This window comes from Petaurus breviceps, unplaced genomic scaffold (assembly GCF_028583685.1).
Source record: "Petaurus breviceps papuanus isolate PSGF00001 unplaced genomic scaffold, PetGlider_PUasm1.0 90925, whole genome shotgun sequence".
Lineage (NCBI taxonomy): Eukaryota > Metazoa > Chordata > Mammalia > Diprotodontia > Petauridae > Petaurus > Petaurus breviceps.
The window spans coordinates 11580255-11604646 of NW_027187380.1; the positions used below are offsets into that span (position 1 = coordinate 11580255).

Consider the following 24392-nt stretch of genomic DNA (forward strand, 5'->3'; position numbering starts at 1 on the left):
CAGAGGAGTCCCGGAGCCCGCGCAAGAAGCTCAATCCCAGGGAGCTTCACATAGTTTTAAGATCATCAACATCTAGTCAAGCAGGGCGGGGAGAGGGGGCAACCGGCGAAATGGTAGAGCCGCCTCCCGGGAATACAGGCGGGGAGCTGGGAACTGCGCGGGTCTCCAGCTCTCAGAGCGGGGCCCACAGAGCTAGGCGCGGGAATGTGGGGAGCGAAGGGGGCGGGGTGAAGACCCAGGCGAAGTACGGAGTTCGAAGCAAGGCAGCGGGGTTGAGAGTGGAAAGTGCCCGCGGTCTCCATGGAAACGTGCGGACCAATAGCCACCGCAGAAGCTGTTTATAGGGGTGGGGCGTCGCCATGGCAGCTAGAGAAGCCTTCCCGAGCAGCTACTTAATGCCGGTCCCAGGGCCGCCAGTGCTCAGAGAAGCTCAGCTGGGAGGGGGGGTGGGACGAGGGGCGCTGGCGGGGCCACGAGCTGGGGGCGGAGAGGGGGGGGGGGCGGGGTGGGGGCGGGGGGGAGACCTTTCCTTCCAGAACCTTCCTCGGGCCGGGGCCGCGCTCTGAGCCAGGTAAGGGGAGGGAGCGGGGAGGGAAAAATAAAGAGGGAAGAAGGCGGGAGGGAGAAGTGGGGCAGGGGCCAGAGGGGCCAGCCAGTCTTAAGCGGGCTTCCTTGTCCCAGGAGCCGACGCCCCCACGGGTTCGGGGGCCCAAGTCCTCCCGCCTGCCTCTGCTCCAGTCCCCAGCTGTCCCTGTGGTTTCTCCCGTCTTGACTTCTCATTTTTCCACCCTCCCTTCCTGTAGAGCAGGTTCCCTGCTCCGCTCTCCACCATTTCTGCTGTGGTTTGGGGGCGAACCCACTGGATGCCCGTTCTTCTAAGAAAGCGGGAACGCTCAGGGGACCGGGACCACCTGCCCCTTGACTTTTTTGGGCTAGGAAAGTCCACCCTAGCGCGTTTCTGGGCAGGAAAGAGAAGGCGAGAAAAACGGGGTGGGCTTTCTGAAGTTGGGGCTGGACTCATCCCGGACCCGACGTGTTCCGTGTCTTGCCTTCTTTATCCCAGCTCAAGACAACGGGATAAACCCTTCCACCTCTGCCCCCTACCTCCCCCCCCCCACCTCCGTCCCACCCTGGCATGGCGATTTAACAAAAGCCCACGCGTCCCCGGGGCTCGGTTCCTGCCTCTCCTCTGGGGTGAGGGGTGCCTTCAGTCTTAGCTCTGTCCCACCCACCCATCCACCCACTTCCCAGGCTTGACTGGCCCGACGTGTTTCCTGGAGGCAGCTTCGGCATGGATCTAAGCACCGCCGCAGCCGCCCGGGGCCCCCTGTAAGTGGAGCTGCGATCACTGGTCCAGAGAACGCAGGAGGACCGTCTCCGCGATCAGCACTTGGATGTTGAGCTCACCCGCGGGGAGGCCCGCCAGACATGGCAGAGAATTGGCTGCGTCTCTCCGGAGCCGGGGCGGTGGAGGAGGGTGGTCTGGAGGAACCCAGCGGCCTGGATGACAGCCTGACTAGCCTGCAGTGGTTGCAGGAATTCTCCATCCTCAACGCCAAGGCCCCTTCCCTGCCCCCTGCGGGGACTGACCCCCATGGCTACCACCAGGTGCCAGGCTCAGCAGCCCCTGGCTCACCACTGGCTGCAGATCCCGCCTGCCTGGGACAGCCACACACCCCAGGCAAGCCCACCTCGTCCTGTACTTCTCGGAGTGCTCCTGTTGGGCTGCAGGCCCCACCCCCAGACGACGTGGACTATGCCACCAACCCCCACGTGAAGCCACCCTACTCCTACGCCACGCTCATTTGCATGGCCATGCAGGCCAGCAAGGCTACCAAGATCACGCTTTCCGCTATCTACAAGTGGATCACAGATAACTTCTGCTACTTCCGCCATGCTGACCCCACATGGCAGGTAGGGGAGGGCACACAGGCAGGGACCATTCTCCCTCCCCCCATTCTCCTCCAAGATAGGGACTAAACCTAACCCTTTTGTGGCACCAACTCAACATCCTTCATCCTACTCTCCCTCTCTCCTCTTCCCCAAATTCAGAGTGGGCAGGAAAGCTGTCACCAGGCACTTCTTCCTCCTAGTTAGGACGCTTTGAAGTGTGCAGTCCTCCCAATATCTATCTCAGTTAGGCTTGGATCCTTATTCCAGGTGTTTGAAAGGTTGGGTTGCCCAGATTTCTGATCCGGAAAGTGGATCAGAATTGGGACAGTATGGTCTCCTGGTGGTCTTAGTGGTAGGGAAATTGGACCAGAAGAAGAACTAAAACAGTGCCTCCTTAGAGAACATAGGAAGTGTGAACTTTGATGACATTTAGATTCTCCAAGTCACTTGGTGTGTTTGGTTGGGAAGAGTCAGTGTGTGTGCTCAGGGAGACTATTCCAAGGGTGCAAAGTTTTATCCAAGGCCCTAGAACCTTGTTTCAAGGTCACATGAGTGTCTGAGGATTCCAAGAACTTAAAGGCTGAGAGGTTTAAGAATCCCCAGGCCTAACCAACATTTTTTTTTTTTTGCCACTATCTTCCCCCAAGCCCCATTTTGAAACTGACAAGCTGAACTTTTGGGGGGTGTTTGTTCAGGGAAGAGAGGAAACAGTGAGGTGTGACAAACAGCTATGACTCCCTTCTGGGATGTGTGTATATATGCACCCTTCCTGGCTGTGTGAATATGTGCCCTTCCTGTAGCAGCAGACCCCCCCTGGAGGCCTCTCCCCACTTTCCTGACTCAGCTCCTCCCCTTTCTCTCTTCCTACTCTCCCTGGGGGGGCAATTACCTGGGCCAGATGCTCCCCACAGGGGATCTGCCTGTGGCTCTTATTAACTGTTCCATGGCTCTGGAACTTGACATAGCACAGCCAAGAGGCCAAGGCCATCAGGTAAACAGCTTTGCCAGGGCAGCCACTGCTCATCTACTGTTGGAAAATGGAATGAGCTGGCTTAAAGGGTAGTGAGTTCCCTGATGACTTCAACTAGTCTAAGATATTATAGAGGTGGGGGGTGGGGTTCACGCCTCCTGTGGAAATAGGTGAGTTCAGAGTTCCTTACACACACAAACACACACACACACACACACACACACACACACACGGTAATCTGTGGTTTAGAGCTCTCTGGAGGAGGGAACCAAAGGAAGGCTGGTAGAACAGGGAATTAAGTCAGACTCCCAGCAGAGGGATTGGGGCCCTAGGGGCAACAAAGGTCCCAAGAGAACTCTTCCCCCACCAAGTCTAGTATGGGCTTCTTCCCAACAGTCTCTGTAAGGGACTCTGAATCTCCTTCCCCAAAAGCAATGTTGACAGTCCCAAGTCTGGGAGAAAGTGGATGGTGGAGGTAAGAAGGGTTGAGGGGCAGACCACAGATTCCTAATCCCAAATCATTCACACTTGCCTGAAATTTGAACCCTGACTTCCAGGTAATTGCTATCTAAAGAATTGGAACTTTGACAGAGTGGGGGAGGTGGGAGAGTTGAGACAGAGCCCCAACCCTATTGCATGGAGAGGCTGGGGCACCAGGAATGAGAGCTATGTTTCTAGCTGGATAATAATCAACTGAGGTTGGTGGGTGGGAGGAAAGGGGCTCTGGAGGCTAAGGACCTGGGCCAGCCTCAGGCTTAGCAAACAGTGAAAGTTCCTGGGTCCCAAGCCCTGCCCCCCACCCCTCCCCACATATGTTCGAGAGGGCACACGCGCGCACACACACACCCAGACACACACATACACACACACATACACAGTCCATTGAGCAGCTATGTCTTCATTCTCCCAGCCTACAAGCTCCATAAACAGCCTGGTCCTGCCAGCCCTAGGCAGAGAGTGACAGCAGGTCCAGGCCCTGGGGGAGCTGAGGATTTTGGCCAAGGGCCGGGAACGGCAGGAGAAAGGGAGGGAGTGGGATTGGAGGAGGGTGGCACTCAGAGCCACCCTGTGGCTCAGAACTCAGATGGCTGAACAGGCAGATATCCCAGCAACAGGAAACAAAAGCCCCCAACAGTGTCCCAGCTCCCAGTGTCCCACAGCTGGGGTCTGGGATCGGGGAGCCAGTGAGTCAGGCCAAAGGGCTCCCCTTCCCTGGATCTATTGCCTTACGGAGATCATAGCACAAAGGAGGGTGCTACTTCTCCTCTCCCCCTGCGTGCCTTCCTGTGCCCAGACTGGTCTGATTGCTTTTCTTTCCCCCAGTAACCCTTGACCCTTCTCTCTCTGCCCAGAATTCCATCCGCCACAACCTGTCCCTGAACAAGTGCTTCATCAAAGTGCCTCGGGAGAAGGATGAACCAGGCAAGGGTGGCTTCTGGCGCATTGACCCCCAGTATGCAGAGCGGCTACTGAGTGGTGCCTTCAAGAAGCGGCGGCTACCCCCCGTCCACATCCACCCGGCCTTTGCCCGCCAAACCCCCCAAGAGCCTGAGACAGGCACCTGGGCAGCCCCCTTGGCCATAAACCCTGAGGCCCAGCAGCTGCTTCGAGAATTTGAGGAGGCCACAGGTGGTGAGACAGGCTGGGGAGCAGGTGAGGTCCGGGCTGGGCACAAGCGCAAGCAGCCTCTGCCTAAGCGAGTAGCCAAGGCACCACGGCCCACCAGCACCACTCTGTTGAGCCAGGAGGAGCAGGGGGAACTAGAGCCTCTCAAGGGAGACTTCGACTGGGAGGCCATTTTTGATGCAGGCACACTAGGTGGGGAGCTGGGCACCCTGGAGGCCCTGGATCTGAGTCCACCGCTGAGCCCAGCCAACCGCAACAATGTCGACCTGACAGTACATGGTCACCACATCGACTGCCCTGCCACCTGGGGCCCCTCAACTGAGCCAGCTATGGATGGGTTGGACTTTGATGAGACCTTCTTGGCCACCTCCTTCCTGCAGCATCCCTGGGATGAGAGCCATGGGAGCTGCCTGCCCCCAGAGCCCCTCTTTGAGGCTGGTGATGCCACCCTGGCTATTGACCTAAATGAGTGGGCCAGTGTGGGTGCCTTCTTGTAAAAGGCTGGGACCCCTCCCCCCCCACACGCACACCTCTGGACATAAGCCTCAGAATCAGGCCTAGAATGCCTCCAAAACAGGAGCCTTAAGGATATGCCTCCTTCTCCCAGGCAGGGGCTAAGACAGGTCTTCTGAGGATGGGACAACTTTCAGGCTCATGCTGCCCCTAGGCAAGATTGCCCCTGGGACCCAATCCCAACTGAAAACCCGGAGGAACCGAGCATCCCCTTACACACAGTGTTGTCCCCAGATTTCTTCCTATTCCCACTACCTCCAGCAAGCAACCCCCGAGGTCTGGACGTCCGGTTTTGTCTCCTCTTTCTCAGTGGGCCTCTTTGCCGATGTCTCTTTCTCTCTTGCCCAGGTTTCTATCCAGGGAAAGTTCCCAGGTACAACAGATGTTAATTAGGTGAAAGCAAATTAAATCCCTGGGGGCTTCTCCCAGCAAGGCCTTCCTGGGGATGGGGACCTGGCCAACGAATGGGGAGGAGCAGGAGGAAGGCTAGGATGTAGGGGGGGGCGGGCTGTGAAACTAGAGCCAGGAGTAAGGGAAGGGGCTTCTTGGGCTCAGGGGGAAAGAGACAACTACTCTCTGAGGACAGTGGGGTCCAGCAGTGGCTTCCTTTTAGTTTGGGCCCCAAACCCTTGAGGCAGAACTGAGGGTGCAGATTGTAGAGTTTCTGAATCAGAGGCTTGACTCTAGGTCCAGGAGGCATTTGGGATTCACAGGCAAGTCCCCCCTTCCTGGGGTGGGGTGGGGGGGGCAGCTGAGCTTGCAGGGCTGGGGAGCAAACTAATTTAGTGAGTGTAGCTGTAGCTAAGAGAGAGTAGGCTGATTTAACTGGGAATGGGACCCCCTGACTCAGTGGAGTCACTGGAACTGGAGCTCAGAGGGTTGAGGTATAGGAATTGGGTGTGGGGGAGGGTGGGGTCCCTGCAGCTCCCCAGAGATGGGGCTGTTGCAGGGGCCCTGTCTCGGCCTGGGTCCCAGTGGACTGAAGCCCCATACCCACCCATTGGGGACAATTTAACCTTTTTCATGGAAAGTTATTTACAATAAAAGAACTGAAAACATATTGCCCTTTCCTTTCTTTAGGGGTAATAAAGGAGGGGAGGGATCCTGGGTTTTGTCGGAAAAGCAGTTTCCCACATCTTGTTACTAACAAACTTTCTGGCTGGGGGCTGGGGAGCCTTTTCTAGGGCCTTGAGGCACAGGGAATCTTCCCAACCACCCCTACCCCCCACCCCACACACGAGTACACACACAGATACACACATATATACACCTTTTCCTATGGGGGAAAGCTGAGCTTTGAAGAGTGGGGAGGGAGCAGGGTACTCAGGCTAGAACTTCCCTTCCACTTCCTAAGCCTCTCCATAGGACTTGAGCTTTGGGACTTATACAGAACTGCCTGCAAGGCCAGGTGAACTGATGAACTCATCTCCAGAAAAGAAAAGGAGCAGAAAGCCCTTTCACTCTGGAGCCCAGGTATAAGTGACCCCTCCATCATCTTAATGGTGAAAACTGCTATGGCAGCCCATAAGGAAAGCAGCACAATAGGGCCCCCAAGGAAAGATGAGAAGAGAGGAGCCCCACTGCCTTGCCCTGCCTTGCCATGGTCTTCTCCTCCCACTGGCATACAAAGGCTTCGTGTGTGCCCAGGTCATAGCCAGAACCCCCACTCCCCCACTGAGCTGGCCTGCCTGGACTTGCCCAGCAGAGTCAGTCAGGTCCTGGGCCTGGTCCTTCAGCGGTAGCCCTGCTTCTCCATCCCCCTCCTCCAACGTACTGAGAAAAGAGGACTGAGGCATCTAGTCTGGGAATCAATAGGTCAGGCTCTGGTCCCCTACCCCCACCACTCCCCACTCCCCTCCAGTGCCAACCCTCCTAGAGATGCAGCCCTGGATAGAGGAGAACCTGTCCCTCTCATTGCCAGTGAGTGCCCACTGACCACCCCAGGCCAATATCCTTCCACGGAAGAATATTGAGGCACAAAAACTGGGAAGCTATCAACCCTTTCCAAACTATTCTTGCCTTTCAGACGAAAGCATGCACAATGGTAGTCATTCCCCACCCACCCACCAGAGCCCCTGTGAGGGGCACTGCAAAGTCTCATAGATGCTGAGATCATAACATCGATACCCCTGTGTATCTGGATCCCATGTACACAATGATACTTGTGCGTATGCACGCACGTGCTCGCACACACATGCATACCCCTTTTTCTGCATTCCACCTTGGCAGGAGGCCAGCCTGGCCAGCTACTGCCCTCTCTTGCTTCAACTCACTTACTATGCATTCCAAATACCAGTACTCCCATGTGGGTCAGGACCTGTCACATGGAAGCCAATCCCTTACTTCATCCACACTCTTCATCTCATGGAATAAGCTGAGTGAGATAACCTACCCATTCCACAATCTGGGGGCAGCTAGATGACACATGGACTCAGGAAGATCCAAGTTCAAATCCAGCCACAGATGCTCACCCTGGGCAAGTCACAACCTCTGTTTGCCTCAGTTTCCTTATCTATAAAATGGAGAAAATAATAGCACCTGTCTCCCAGGTCTGTTATGAGGATCAAATGAGATAATAATTGTGAAGTGCTTGGCAACATCTGGCACAGAGTAGTTATGACTCAATTTAGGGTTTTCTTGGCAAGCATATAGGAGTGGTTTGCCATTTCCTTCTCCAGCTCATTTTACAGGTGAGGAAACTGAGGCAAACAGGGTGAAGTGACTTGCCCAAGGTCTCACAGCTAGTAAGTGTCTGAGGTCAAATTTGAATTCGGGTCTTCCTGACTGCAGGCCTGGCCACCTAGCTGCCCCTGGCACATAGTAAGTGCTTTATAAATGTTAACTGTTCTTACATAACTGTTCTTATCTCCTGGAGAACTCCAAGTAGAACTCCCAAGTGTGAGACCACTTAGGTACACAAACCAGCTCCAGGCCATATTCTGTCTGGGACCTAACTTGCCCAATACCCCTTTGACCCTGTGTGATAGTAATGGCATTTAAAGATTCCCCTGTATTGGCTTAGTTTTTCAAATTGATTGTGTTAAAACCCAGAGCTTGTTAATCCCACCTGTGGGATGGACTTTTTGATGTGAAAAGAAAGTCCTGAACTGGGAGGAGCTGGTGACGTAGATTTGGAGAGATAAGAGAGAGGCAGAAGATCTTTTTGGAAGCAGCACCTCGTGGAGAGAGAGAGACTAAGAGAATTGCTGGTGGCCGCTTTGGATTGCCCTGGACTTTTGAGACCTGCCCCCTGAGCTGCCAAGGACTGAGGAGACATGGCTGTTTTGCTGGTACTTTGTCTGTCTGTTTTGATGTTGTTTTGCCAGATTTGTCCACTGGTGAAAGACAGTCCTTTTGTTGAAGAAGTCCTGGAACCTGGCTGTTTGCTAAGAAGCCCTGAGACTGTCCTGCAGACAGAGAGTGAATACTGTCCACTGGTGAGGGACAATGCTGTTGTTGCAGGGGTCTGGAGACTGTCCTGCAGACAGAATGAATACTGTCCACTGGTGAAGGACAGTGCTGTTGTTGCAGGGGTCTGGAGACTGTCCTGCAGACAGAGTGAATACTGTCCACTGGTGAAGGACAGTGCTGTTGTTGCAGGGGTCTGGGAGCCTTTCTGTTGGCTCAGAAGCCCTGAAGAAGGATTTTCTTGTTGTATGTTTACAGAAATCCTGGGAGAGGGCTTTGCTAATGTGTTCAGGGGTTCTAGGACTGTTCTACAGACAGAGGATAAATTCATGAAGGGACTGGCAATGTATCTTGTGGCTTTGCTAAGCCTTGTCTCCCCAGGAACTAAGATTGCTGAGAACTTGCCTCGTGTCAAGATGAAGAAAAGACCTCCATTTGGGTATTAAGTGCTGTGTTTAAACTTGATGTAACTCTGGGGTAGATTCAATTGTGATCCAGGGGTGGGGAACTTTTGACCTTATGTTTGGAAACTAATCTCCATTTGAGAAGAGGGGCTTTGTGGTGGACTTAATTAAGGTATAGCCTAGGGGTGGAGAAGTATTTAGAACAGAGACTTTGTAATTGATTGAATGATTGGAAGATCCTGGGGTGGGGTAGTCCTTGGAGATTATTTAATCACACTTAGTAAATGCTGTATTTTGAATGATGTCATGTTTTGATCTTCTCTGTTCTTGGTTTGTCACTGAATAAAATAGAGAGCACCTATGCTGGTATTTTGAACCTGGGAAGTTACCTTTGCTTGGCATTACGTTACACCCTGGCCTTCCTTCCTAGGGACAAGTGGTATAGACAGAATGTAAACATAGATTTGACCAGAGTCCTGTCCAAATACAATCTGTGATAGTCCTTACTCTTCCCTCTCTGCCTTATCTCCCACAACACATGCACACTTCTATTTGCATAGTTGTTGCTCCTGACTCTTTGTGATCCCATTTAGGGTTTTCACAGCAAAGATACTAAAGTGGTTTACCATATCCTTCTACAGCTCATTTTTAAGATGAGGAAACTGAGGCAAATAGGGTTAAGTGACTTACCCAGGGTCACACAGCTAGTAAGTGTCTGAGACCAGATTTGAACTCAGGAAGATGATTCTTCCTGACTTCAGGTGTGGTACTCTATCCACTGAACCATGGAGCTGCCCCATCTATCTGCAGAGGGCCCCTTTCCAAATCCATGCCAGGCTTGTTACCTAGTTTTGACTTCTCCTGGAAGGCCTTGATATCAGGGGCCACCCTGGTGCCTCTGAATTCAAGGGGTGAGCTTGGAGCATCCCAGGGCCAACTATGTGACTATTCATGAGCAGGAGGCAGGCCAGGATTGTGGAGACTGGTTTTTCCATTCCTGGCATCAAATTCTCCTCTTTTTCCTTCCTTCATTCTTCATTCCAAAACCTTTTATCCTAGAGCCCCTAGGTTCTATACTTACAAGTACAGTTCTTCCAAATGAGTAAGTGAAGGACATATAGACATCTCAGTTATATCTTTAAAAGCCCCTATTTCCCAATTCTAGTCTTCCTGATTACTTCCCCTGCCTCCCTCTCCTCCTATACACATGCCTTTCCCCTGTACCTTGCTTATGGCTAATGTCGCAAGGGTCAAACCCCTAGCATGGCCTTGCTGATCTGCTTCAGGTTCAGCTCAGAATTAAGAGACCATGAGGAAGAAGTCACTGGTTGCCACCCCCAAAGCTTACACTATAGCTACCCATTTGGGCAAGAAGGATATAATCACAGTATTTAATAAAGGCTTACTATATTCTGAGTACTGTATTAAGCTCTGGTTCCTACCTAAAAGAAGCTTATATTCTAATGAAGGAAAAGCTTGTACATATACAAATACATACAAGTGACAAGATTATCCTAGAGGGATTTTATTATTATATTATACTAGCAGCTGGGGAGGGGGGAACAAAAGGGAAAATGTCCGTGGAGAAGACGGCATTTTAAGGAAGCCAGAGTTCCTAAGAGGCAGGACATGGCTTGTGAAAATACACAGGAGAGACAAGAGATGGAATGTGGTATATGAGGAACAATAAGTGGGGGGGTGGCTAGGTGGTGCAGTAGATAGAGCATGGGCCCTGGAGTCAGGAAGACGTGAGTTCAATTTTGGCCTTAGACACTTGCTAGCTGTGTGACCCTGGGTAAGTCACTTAACCCTAATTGACTGAAAACAACAATAGCAGCAGCAGTAAGTGGGTCAGTACAATCAGCATATTCAGTGTATAGAGAGCAATAATATGCAGTGTATTAGAGATTGAGTAGGGCATGCTCAGAGCTGCCCTTTCTGACTCCTTGACCACATATGCCAAATCATCAGTTGGGAACATTTGGAGAAGATGAAGCCTAAATGTCAAATAAAAATCCTAAAGGTAACAGGAAGCCACTGGAGTTTAGGGGAGGGAGACAGGACGTGGCTAGACCTTCACTTGAAGACATCACTTTATTGTTGTCTGTCTTTTTCTTTTCTTTTCTTTTCCTTCCTTCCTTCCTTCTTTCCTTCCTTCCTTCCTTCCTTCCTTCCTTCCTCTCTCTCTCTCTCTCTCTCTCTCTCTCTCTCTCTCTCTCTCCCTCTCCCTCTCTCTTTCTCCCCCCCCCCCCCCTCTTCCTTCCTCCCTTTCTTTCTTTTTTGGAAAGGGGAAGGAAAGACAATTGGGGTTAAGTGACTTGCCCAAGGTCACACGGCTAGTAAGTGTCAAGTGTCTGAGGCCGGATTTGAACTCAGGTCCTCCTGACTCCAGGGCTGGTGCTCTATTCACTGCGCCACCTAGCTGCCCCTGTCCTTCATTTTCAAAGAGGACCAATGGTACCACAATATGAGTGACATCTTGACTTGCACTTACACTGGATTTAAGCGAGGCAGAGTTGAGCAAAGATGTCAGCCTCACTATCTCTTTCAGGGTAATCAAAGTCCATTGGCAAGACAAAAATCAAGACAACTGACAAATGGCCTGGGATGCAGTGGATGCCTCTGGCATCCTTGATATCTGACCAGGGTCTAAGCACCACAGTGGCTACTTCAGCCAAACCAAGGCCATTAGAACAAATTGTTCTCATCTGCCCACTCCATCAGGGAAAGTCTTCACATGGTGGGAGGTAGACATCCACCTAACTTACTGACAGGTATGAGACCTGTCGGTTACCCTCAACCTGGGTTAGCCCACTTGCCAAGATGGTATTATTGGGGTGTGGCCAATGCACACGTACAGTTTCTTGGAGCCACAGGTGAGAGTTGGGTGAGAGGCAAACACCACAGGTGGATGAGCAGCCCTGTAAAGGGCTCAGCAAGCCCTGACACCAGAGGGGCTAGTCCTCTGTAAGCACCACATACATTGAACATCACTTTACTGACCGTATGGAGGATGGATTGGAGTTGGGAAAGAACTGAGTCAGGGAGACCAGTTAGAAAGGTGATACCATTGTCCAACGGAGAGGTGATAAGGGTTTGAACTAGAGGGGATGGCCATGAGAGAGGAGAGAGGGGGATAGATGGTCGTGAAAGATCTGGAGATAGAAATCAGATCTGCCAACTGGTTTTATATATAGGGTGAATGACAGCAAAGAGAAAAAGGTGACAGGAGATTGTAAATCTGAATAAAAGTTCGACCTCTACAGTAATGGGGGAAGTCTGAAGAAGATTGGGTTTGGGGAGAAAGACAATGAGTTCTGGACTAGACACATTGAGTAAGTTTGATATATGCCTACAGAACATGCAGTTCAAAATGTCCAGTAGGCAGTTTATGATGTGAGACCCAAGATAGGAGAAAAGCTGGGTCTGGACTTAGAGATCTGGGAGCCATCAGCATGGGGACATTAGATCCACTCAAGCTGATAAAATCACTAAGTTTTCAGTCTGAGTAGGCATGTGACGCAGGATCAGGGAAGGTGTTTGTTGTTTTTTTTTGAGGGGGGTCCAGAGGATAGAGTCAAAATGATCCTTATTTTACCCCCTCCCTCTCACACATTCTTACCCAGATAGTACCTGTACCTTCATTTAAAATAGGGAGGTAAACAGGTGTGTGTGGCCTCCATGGCAATAGGGGTGAGACTGAGCCCGCGGGGCGAGCCTGGGCCTGCCTGAGATGGGGTGTGGGGGGGAGGCAGGGGATGGGGGAGAAGAATAGGTCTGCACAAACAATGAAAGGAGGAGGCAGCAGCAGAAGTCTAGAGGCCTGACTGACGCCTGAGGCCTTGTTGGAGGAAGAAGAAAAGTTGGATGGCAATAGGTTGGGGATGGGAGTGGGAGATGGATGGATAGGTTGAAACTAGAGAGGCAGCAGTCTCAGGGGTGGTGGAGAGACAGGCAGGACAATCCCCATATCTGATACATGGGCCCCTGTGAGCCCAGGCTTGAATATAAACTGATAGGCTTCCTACATTGGCCTTCTTTGAATGGGCTCTTCCCCTCCCCAATTCCAGGGCCCCAAGGTTGGTCAGGTCAGTGCTCCTCTGTGTGTGCTGGAACCTGACTTTTCCTTGGGAAACTGAAGGTGTCTTGAGAAAGAGAAGAGGACAAGAAGATGGATGCTGTTAAATAAATACACATTTTCCCAGTTAGCAGGGCCTACACTGGACAGAAGGGAGTGTTGAGGGGTGGGGGGATACAATAGACACACATTAACCCAGTAGAATGTGATTTAGTCTGAAGGTCATTCCTATTCAGGTTATCAGCTTCAGCCTCCCTTCCCAGAACTGACCTAACTCCCCCAGCCCCCTCCCCAGTGCTCTCATACTGGGATGGGGGGGGGGGGTAGGGCCCTGCTATCTCCTGGCTCAGTCACATTAGTTTTGAAACCCTACCCAGAGAGAAGGGATGGCAATAGGGCAAGGTCATTCATTCCAGACAAGCCAGACACACTTCAAGGAGCAGCCACAGTTGTATCCCCAAGAAAGACAAGAACAACTCGGAGAAAGAATTGAAGGGGTGCCATATACTTCCCACTGACTTTACTTACTTCCACCCCACCCCCAAATCCCAAGGCCCTTTAAAGCTGCCTGAAGCTTCCAGTATTGGGCCAGGCTGGGCTGGGCAGACTTCCAGGGCTGCTGTTTGCCCAAGAAATTATGTTGAAACTTAGAAAGGGAACAACCAATTTTTTTTTTCCTGTCTCCTACCTGCCTAGCCAGTCCTCACTGCCCCCACCCACCAACTGCCTCTTCTCTGAAACCCTTTCTCCCCTCCTGCCTCTTTTTGAGATCTTAGGAAGTCACTTGTCCTTGTTCCCACTCATGCACTATGTGCTGGGGGTATGGAGAATAGTATAGCATGTGCCTTTGGCTTATTGTTTCATAATTGGCTTATTATGTCATACCTCAGCCCAGGTATGAAATTCCCCATCCAAAGTGCAAAAGTCATTCTTGCCCACAGACAAGGACTTTGTCTTGGCATTGGTGAAGGTTTCTTAACTGGAGGTGAGGAGTGAGGTGGGAGGACATTTGTGAAGAGAGCATTGCACTTGGAGTCAAGAAAATATGAGTTCTAACTCTGCCTGAGACACTCATTAGCTGAGTGACCCTGGCCAACTCACTCAGACTTTCCCAGCCTCAGTTTCCTTATTTGTATAATGAGGATAATAGCATCCATCTGCCTCAGAGTATCATTGTGAGGATCAGATGAAATAACATAGGAAGTGCTATGAAAACTTTTAAAAAACTATCCAAATGCTAGCTCTTATTATCACTGAGGTGTGAGCTCCCCTACTCTTAGGTACCACTACCAACTGATGCCTCCTCATTGCTCCCTAAGTTGATTCTTAAGCTATGCTCTTAGATTTAGACAAAGTTGGGCAATGAGGATGGTGAAGGGATTTAAATTCACATTATGTAAGGATGGGTTGAAGGCACTGGAGTTAATGCACATTATCTGGAGAAGAGATCTGTCTTCAAGAATCTGGAAAAGGGAGGCGGCTAGGTGGCACAGTGAGTAAAGAGCCGGCCCCAGAGTCAGGAGGACCCGAGTTCGGTTCTGGCCTCAGACACTTAACACACACACAAAAACTAGCCGTGTAACCTTGGGCAAGCTACTTAACCCCAATTGCCCTCCAAAAATGGCAAAAAAAAAAAAGAATCTGGAAAAGGGAACAGCCATGTTTTGTGTGGCTCCAGAGGGCAGAAAGGTGACTGGATGTTTCAAAGAGATAAACTTAGGTTTAATGTCAAGAAAAACTTCCTAACAGATCTGTCTAAAAGCAAAATGGACCGGATACATTCTCCTTCTATGGAGGTCTTCAAGCAGAGCCTGTATGATCATTTGTCAGGTATATATTAGATTTGTTCAGCCATTTTTCAGTCATGTCCAACTCTCTGTGACCCCATTTAGGGTTTTCTTGGCAAAGATGCTGCAAGTGTTTGCCATTTCTTTCTCCAGCTCATTTTACAGATAATGAAATGGAGGCAAATAGGGATAAGTGACCTGCCTAGGGTCACACAGCTAGTAAGAGTCTTCCTGGCTCCAGGAGTGGCATTCTATCCACTACATCACATAGCTACCCCTTGTTAGATTAGGGATTCGCTTTGAGGTATCATTGGGAATAGATGGCCACTAGAGTTCCTTGAAACTTGCAGATTCTGTGATTCTATAGAAAATGCCTTGGTATAGCTACCATAAAGGAAGTGCAGTGGAGAGATGACCCTGTCATCCCCTAAATAATAAAGTACACTGGTAACTCAACAATAACAAAAATCTTGGTAAAGTGGAGAGAAGACCTTGATTTTATTCTTGGCTCCACCACTAATTCTACAAGTGTTAGCTAGGTGATATGGTAGATAGGTAGCATGTTGGGCTTGGAGTCAGGAAGACCTGAGCTCAAGTCCTGCTTTGGACACTTATTAGCTATGTGACCCTGGGCAAGTCATGTAACCTTGTTTGCTTCAGTTTCCTCATCTGTAAAATGGGGAAAACAGCCTACCTCAAAGAGATGTTGTGGGGACAAATGATCCACTATGTGTTGAACACTTTTGAAATTTTTAAATGTAATATGAATGCTAGCTGTATGTGACCCTAACCGAGACATTACACTTTACTGGTTCCTCTATAGGTGGATTCTGGATGAGTCTAAAGATCTCTTCTGACCCTAAAGCTCTAAACTGTGATCAGCTAAGACAGGCAGAACCTGAGGGAAGAGTCCAGACTTTATGAAGGATCCCAAACACAGCAAGCAACGAAGAGTTAGTCGCAGGAAGAACCTGGCTAGTCTAGGAACATCAGATCAAGTTTTAAGGCACTTTGGGAAAGGGGATTTGTGAACAAGCTGTAAATTCTTAGTTCCTGATATTTGGCTAAAGATTAAACAGGGCCCTCTAAGAGAGGAGGGGGATAAAGAACTGTCTGTGTCTCTGAGTATGGTGTGAAGGAGCTGGGGGCTGGGGGCTGGGCGAAGTTCCCACACAGTCTGGTATTGTCAGGACCCCCAAGGTCAAGCCCTCTGATGGAAGGAGGGAGTGGATGGGCACACTCATCAGGGATGCCCCTTGATGAAGCATGTAAAGGGAAGATTTTGTAGGGATGGCTGGTGCTGGGAATCTTATGCTAATTCAGCCCACTTGGAGAATCTAAGAACCAAAATCCAACTATCACTGGCTCATAGATGCACAGATTTAGAGCTGAAAGGGACATTAGAAGTGAACTAGTTCAACTCTCTTGTTTTTACAAATGGGGAAACTGAGGTCTAAAGGGAGTGAGTAACTTGCCCAAGGTCACAGATATAGTAAGCAACTGAACTGGGATTTTAACCCAGGTCCTCTGACTTCAAGGACAGGCAAAATATTCTCATATAGGAAGCTCCCTACCCAGCCTCCAGCATCCAGCGCCCAGCTCTCTGCTCTTATAGGAATCTAGCACTATTGTTGAGCTATGGTATAACTAAATCCTGAAGAATGAAGTTGGTGAGGTGGAAAGAACACTCTGTAGGAAGACAGCTATGTCACCAGGAGGCTCAGGCCACCGGGTAGAGTGTCCAGGGACTAATGTCACTGCTAGCCCCATCTCCTACAGAAAGTTCCACTGAACATCCCCCTTCCCCAGGGACATACTTTGTTGTCGTCTGCCCTATGAAGCTTTTGCAAGAATAAATGGGTGGAATCCAGAGAAAGAACTGTGAAGTCTGAATGCAGATTCAAGCCAAATATTTTCACTTTGTTTTTTCTCTTTCTCATTGTTTTCCCCTTTTGTTCTGATTCCTCTTTCACAACTTGACTAATGTGGAAATATGTTTAACATGATTGTACATGTATAACCTAGATCAGATTGCTTGCTGTCTTGGGGATGGAGGAGGGAGAAAAATTTAAATCACACTTTTATAAAAATAAATGTTGAAAACTATCTCTACATGTAATCTGAAAAAATGATATTAAAGGGGAAAAAACAAATAGATGGAGAAAAGAGGAGATAAAAGGATAGGGGCATGATGAGATTTTACCTTTGGTTTGGCATCTAGTCCCTGAATCATAGAACCATAGAATGTTAATGTTGTGTGTTTCTGTTAGTCAGGTTCCAATCAGCTAGTAGCTGGACATAGTCCTCACTAAGTGGTATTTTAAAGATCCCTAGTCCATTTTAAAAAATAATAGTCATAAGAACTTAACATTGCATGCAAACAATAGTACTACAAAGCACTTTCATGTATATCATTGCATTTGAGCTTCACAATAGTTTTGCGGAATATTGTGTTTTCCCTATATTTTCTGGATTTTCCCCATTTTGCAGGACTTTTGTATTTCTGTTGAGATCAGCATCATCCTTCCAGTCATTAAAGCTTACAAACTTCAAGCTACCCTCCCTTCACCACTCTTTCTCACTCTCTGTACACAATCAATTGTCAAGTCATGTTGATTCTTTCACTACCTTCACTTCTCACATCCATCCCCTTCTCTCACCATTCACGTGGCCACCAACCTAATCCAGGCCCTCATAACCTCTGGCCTGGACTATTGCAATAGCATTCCAATGTCTCCCCTGCTTCCATTCTTTTCCCTCTAACCCATACTCCACCCAGATGCCAAAATATTCTTTTGAACACACATGAATAATTTGGAGAATTTAGGAATCTGAGTCCTACTGTCAACTCATAGACACATCAATTTCGAACTGAAAGGAACATTAGAAATTAACTGGTATAATTTTTCATTTTTAAAGATGGAGAAACTGAGGTCTAGAGAGACAGAGAAATTAAGTAACTTGCCCAAGGTCACAGAGGTAGAAAGCAGCTGAACTGGGATTTTAACCCAGGTCCTCTGACTCCAAAGACAGGCAGAATATTCTCATACAGGAAGCTCCCTGCCTCCTGTAAATCTAGCACTACTACTGAGCTGTGTGGTTGTTGCTGTTGTTGTTGCTGTTGGTCTTAAGTTTTCAAAGAAGACCTTGACATCACCTTCATGTCTTGACTTGTGCATGAATTGGATTTAATTGCCCTGTGCATGAATTGGATTGTGCAGAGCTTTACAAAGTTGTCAGTCCCACTCTCTCCTCCAGGCATGGACTGAACTATGAAATAACTAAGCCCTGAAAATAGAGAGTGATGAGGTTGGAAGAACACTTTATAGAAAGACAGCCATATCTCCAGGAGGCTAAGGCCAAGGACCATGTCATTCTCCTGCTTAAGAGTCTTTAGCAACTTCCTATTGCTTTTAGGATAAAAAAGACAAACCCCAGAGATAATTTTCCTTATCTGATCATACTCTGTTGTCATTTTACCTTTCTGCTTTACAGCCCCAAATCCTATTCTTCATCCTTACTATGACCTCCAGTTCTTCCATCCCTCAATTCTCTCCCAGGCCATCACCCCTGCACTGGCTCCATTCTCCCCCATCCCCACTTTGACTGCTTGGTGAACTGACTCAAGTCCATACTGTCCTCTCTCAAATTCCCATCACCTTGTGTTATCTTGTCTCACAATGCCTCAGCCTTGAATTACTCTTACTATCCACTGTCTACTCAGGTGCTGCTGAACAGAACTGAAGAAAATCACAAGACCATGCTGACTGGGTCCACTGCATATTTGTTACCTAAGCCCCACTGGGCCCTCACTGCTTCAAGGCAATCCTTATCCCACTCGCCAAAATGGTTCTTCCAAATCTTTTTATCCCTTCTACCTTCATGGCTCCCTTTCCCCCACCCTCTCAGCTGAGAATCTTGCCTTATATTTCACTGAAAGATTGCTAAGAGCACCTTTCCCCTTCCCCTTAATCTCACATCACTCAGATGCCTTCTACTATTCCTTCTTCTTTTGCCCCTCTCTCTCACATAGAGGTGGCCCTTCTCCTTGCCAAGACAAATCCCACTACATGTGCAAGTGATCCCATTCCATCCTATCTTCACCAGAATATTGCTCCCTCTATCATCCCCATTCTTTCAGTTTTCTTCTATCTCTTCCTTTCTATAGACTGCTTCTCTACTGCCTATAAACATACCCATGTCTCCCCCATACTCCAAAACCCTTTACTTGTTTTGTCCATCTTCACCAGCCATCATCCTAGATCTCTCCTCCATTTTATGGGTAAACTTCTTAAGAAGGCTGTGTACAAACCATAAATGAGCTTCCTAAGGAAAAAAAAACATCAGGACCAGATGGATTTGCAAGTGAATTCTACCAAATATTTAAAGATCAACTAATCCTACTACTAAATAAATTATTTGGAAAAATAGGCAAAGAAGGAGTCCTTCCAAATTACTTTTATGAAACAAATATAGTGCTGATACCTAAACAGAAGAGCAAAAACAGAGAAAGAAAATTATAGAACAATTTCACTAATGAATATGGATGCAAAAATCCTAAAAATAAAATTCTAGCTGGGAGACTATAGCAACATATCACAAAAATTAGACATTGTGACCAAGTGGGATTTATAATGGGAATGCAGGGTTGGTTCAATATAAGGAAAATATTAACATAATTGATTATATCAATAACAAAAGCAACAGAAGTCATCTGCATTAATAGATGCAGAAAAAAAAACTTTTGACAAAATATAATATACATTCCTATTTAAAAGCACTTCAAAACATAGGTATAAATGGATTTTTCCTTAAAATGACAAGAAGCATCTACCTAAGATCCTCATAAGCATTATAAATGATGGGAATAAAGTATAGAATAAAGTAGCAGGACATAAAATAAACCCCCATAAATCATCAGTATTTCTATATATCACCAACAAAACCCTGCAAGAAGAGATAGTAAGTGATATTTCTTTTAAAATAACCATAGACGAAATGTGCATCCAGAGAAAGAACTAAGTTTATATCCAGGTGGAAGCAAAATACCTGATCTTTTTCGTTCTCTTATTTGTTTTTATGTCCTCTTTACCATTTTTTATTCCAGCTGGTACAATCCATCCTTATAACCTGACCAATTATAATGTGAAAGTATTTACAGATCCTATACTTGACTATAAGCCGCCATGGGGGGGAGGGGAAGAAGGGGGACAAAATGTGAAATTCAAGGAATTGAATCCTGTAAACTAAAAGGAAACAAACAAATTAATAAAATTTAAAAAAAAAGAAAACTCCAGATAATGTCACAAAGAGTCAGAAACAACTTAACAGCAACATGTAAGAGGTAAGAAGTCTGGAAAGGTAAGGGACAAGGACAGGTAATAAAGGCCTTTGAATGTCAAAAATAAATAAATAAAATAAAATAAAATAACCATAGACGGGGCGGCTAGGTGGTGCAGTGAGTAAAGCGCTGGCCCCAGAGTCAGGAGGACCCAAGTTCGGTTCCGGCCTCAGACACTTAACACCCACACAAAAAAACTAGTCATGTAACCCTGGGCAAGTTACTTAACCCCAATTGCCCTCCGAAAGGCAAAAAAAATAAAAAATAACCATAGACAATATAAAATACCTGGGAGTACACCTGCCAAGACAAACCCAGGAACTATATGAACATAATTATAAAATATGCTTTATACAAATAAAATCACATTTAAAGAATTAGAGAAATAATTGTTCATGGGTGGACTGGGCCAATATAATAAAAATGATAATTCTACCTAAACTAATCTACTTATTCAGTACCATAAACTACCAAAAATTACTTCATTGAGCTGGAAAAAATAATATCAAAATGAATTTGGAAGAACAAAAATCAAGAATATCAAAGGAATTAATTAAGAAATGTAAAGGAGGGGCGGCTAGGTGGCACAGTGAATAGAGCACTGGCCCTGAAGTCAGGAGGACCTGAGTTTAAATCTGATCTCAGTCACTTAACACAAAATCTAGCCATGTGACCTTGGGCAAATCACTTAACCCCAATTGCCCTACCTTCCCCCTCCAAAAAAGAAAAAAAAATGTAAGGGAAAGAGGTCTAGCAGTACTAGACTGTATTATATTAAACTGTATTATAAAGTGGTCATTATCAAAATTATCCACTACTGGTTAAAAAATAGAATGGTGGATCAGTGGGATAGAGTAGGTTACACAATACATAGTAGTAAATGATTATAGTAGCCTTGTGTTTGATAAATATAAAAATCTAGGCTTTTGAAATAAGAACTCACTTTTTTGGTTAAAAAACAATACTGTGAAAACTGGAAAAAAACCTGGCAGAAACAAGGTATAGACCAATATCTTACACCATTTACCAAATAAGGTCAAAATGGATATTTAACCTTGACATAAAGGGAGATATTGTAAGTAAATTATAACAACATGGAACACATTGCCTACCAGATTTATGGATAAGAGAAGAGTTTATGAATAAACAAGAGATAGAGAGCATTGTGGCATGTAAAATGGATAATTCTGATTACATTAAACTAAGAAATTTTTGTACAAATAAAACCAATGTAGCCAGTATTAGAAGGGAAGCGGAAAATTGCCGGGGGGGAGGGGGGGGTTTGTAGACATTTTCTTGGATAAAGGTCTCATTTCAAATATATAGAGAACTTCATAAAATTTATCAGAATATGAGTCATTCTCCAATTAATTAATGACCAAAGGATATGAACAAGTAGTTTTCAGATGAATAAATTAAAGCTATCTATAGTCATATAAAAAAATACTCTAAATCATTAAATTAAAACAACACTGAGGTACCATCTCACACCTACCAGATTGGCTAAAATTATAGAAGAGGAAAATGACAAATGTGGGAAGGGGTGTAGAAAAATTGGGACCCTAATACACTGTTGATGGAACTATGAACTCATCCAATAATTTTGGAGAGAAGTCTGAAATTATGTCCAAAGAGTTATATAAATGTGTATACCTTTTGACCTAGCAATACCACTGATAGGCTTGTTTCCCAAGGTCATCAGGGAAAAAGAAAGAGAACCTATACACTCTAAAATATTTATAACAGTTCTCTCTTTGAGAGACTGTGTCAAACTGTTTGACACTTTGTGGTGTCAAAGAACTGGAAATTGAGGGGATGTCTATCAATTGGAGAATGACTGAATAAGTTGTATTTATGATTATGATGGAATACTACTGTGCTGTAAAAAATGACAAACAGGCTGATTTTTAGAAAAAAGCATGGAAAGACTTGCAAGAAATAAGGCAGAAAGAGAAGAACTAAGAGAATACTATATACAGTAACAGCAATATTGTTCAAAGAGTAACTGTGAATGACTAAGCTATTCTTAGTAATACAACCATTAAAATCAACTAATATATATATTAAGATATATAATTATATATCTTAAAATCAAGATGTTATCCACCTCCACAGAAAGAATTGATATATGGAAGTATGTATTGTGTGGTTAAACATATACCTCTATATCAAATTTTGACCTCTAATGCAGAGTTGGGAGGGAAGGAAAGAAACAAGTTAGGACTCAAAATGTAACAAAAATAAATAAATAAAGTATTTTTTTTAAAAGAAGACTGTCTATAATCAGTGCCTCTACTTCCTCTCCTCACACTGTCTTCTTAACTCTATATTATCATTTAACTGAAACTACTCTCTTGAAAGTTAGCAATGATCTCTTAATTGTCATATCTAATGGCTTTTTCTCAATCTAGATCCTTCTCTACTACCTCTTGGAAGCCTTGGATATCATTAGTCACCATTTTCTCTTTCATACTGTCTTCTCTCTAGGTTTTGGTAATGCTGTCCTCTCTTGGTTCTTCTCCCTATTTGGTCACTGCTTCTCACTCTCCTTTGCAGGATTTTCATCAAAGACACACCAAACAACCATGTGTGTTCCCCACTGCTCTGTCACAGGATGTTTTCTCCTCTCCCTCTATACTATTTTCTTTTGTAATCTCATCAGGTCCCTGGGATTCAACTATTGTCTTCATGCATATGATTCTCAAATCTATTTATCTAGCCCTAATCTCTCTCCTGACCTTTAGTCATTTCAAATTCTATTCAAATTAAAATTCATTCCCCAGTTGATAAATGGTCAAAGGCTATAAACAGGCAATTTTCAGAAGAAGAAATCAAAACTATCAATAGTCATATTAAAAATCGCCATTGATTAGAGAAATTAAAATTAAAACAACTCTGAGGTACCACCTCACACCTATCAGAAATGATAAATGCTAGAGAGGATGAGGGGAAAATAGGTACACTAATGAACTGTTGGTGGAGTTGTGAACTGATCCAACCATTCTGGAGAACAATCTGGAACTATGCCCAAAGCAATACCATTACTAGATCTGTATCTCAAAGAGACCAAAGAAGGAAAAGGACCTTTATGTACAAAAACATTTATAGTAGCTCTTTTTTTGTGTGGTGGCAAAGAATTAGAAAATTGAGGAGACACTCATCTATTGAGAAATCGCTGGACAAGTTGTGGCATATGATTTTGAGGGTATACTATTGTTTTATAAGAAATGATGAGGAGGTGAGTTTCAGAAAAAACATGGCAAGATCTATATGAACTAATATAAAGTGAAGTGAGAAGAATCAAGAGATCATTGTGCACAGTAATAGCAATGTTATCGTGATGATAACTGTGAGAGATTTGGCTACTCTGATCAATACATGACCCAAGAACATTCCAAAGGATTAAAAAATGCTGTCCACCTCCAGAAAGAGAACTGATAAACTCTGGGTGCAAATTGACGTATAATTTTCTTTTTTTTTAAATATGGCTAATATGGAAATATGTTTAGCATGATTTCACATGTATAACTGATATATTGCTTGCCTTCTCAGTGAGTAGGGGAGGAAGAGAGAATTTATAACTCAAAATTTAAAAAGAAAAGAATATTAAAAGGAATAAATAATAAAAATGTTAAAGTTTCTATTAGCCATCTTAAACTGAACATGGACAAAACTTAATTCATCATCCTCACTATCACCACTCCCTCTTCCCTCCCCCTCCCTTACCCACCTCAACTCTCCCTTCTTCCTAACTTTGCTATTACTGCCCAAGGCATTACCATCCTCCCAATCACCCCTGGCTCACAACCTAGGTATCATCCACAACTCCTCACTTTCTCTCACCCATCATATTCAATCAGTTCCCAAATCCAGTAGATTCTAACTTCACCACACCTCTCCTATAAACCTTCTTCTTTTCTCTGACACTGCCACTACCTTGGTACAAGCTCCCCATTGCCTCAGGCCTAGACTATTGCAGTAGGCTGCTGATTGGTCTCCTTGTTGCAGTTTTCCCACTCTAATTCATCCTCTATTCACCTATTAAATTGATCTGCCTAAAATGCAGTTCTGACCATCTCACTCCTATATTCAATAAACTCCAGAGGTTTCCTATTACCTCCAGCATCAAATGTAAAATCTTGTTTGGCATCCAAAGACCTTCATAACCTGGACCCTTTCTACCTTTCCAGCTTTCTTTTTTCTTTTTTTTTTTTTTTTTAGAGCAATCGGGGTTAAGTAACTTGCTCAAGGTTACACGGCCAGTAATTTCTGGGTGTGGTGCTAAGTATCTGAGCCTGGATTTGATCCCCAGGTCATCCCAACACTGGAGCCGGTGCTCTTACTCGCTGTGCTACCTGGCCACCCCCCTTTC

General features: G+C 46.1%; 1 protein-coding gene and 1 long non-coding RNA gene across 2 annotated transcripts in view; one reads left to right on the forward strand and one right to left on the reverse strand.

Annotated features, from left to right (window-relative positions):
- LOC138152490 (uncharacterized) overlaps nt 1–24392 on the reverse strand; it is a 101888-nt gene that overhangs the window by 22393 nt on the left and 55103 nt on the right. The gene's annotated exons all lie outside the window — the stretch shown is intronic.
- FOXJ1 (forkhead box J1) lies at nt 1267–5730 on the forward strand. The gene is made up of 2 exons (XM_069075990.1): nt 1267–1914; nt 4216–5730. The coding sequence occupies exons 1-2, from the start codon at nt 1429–1431 to the stop codon at nt 4984–4986; spliced, it is 1257 nt and encodes a 418-aa protein (XP_068932091.1). The 5' UTR covers nt 1267–1428; the 3' UTR covers nt 4987–5730.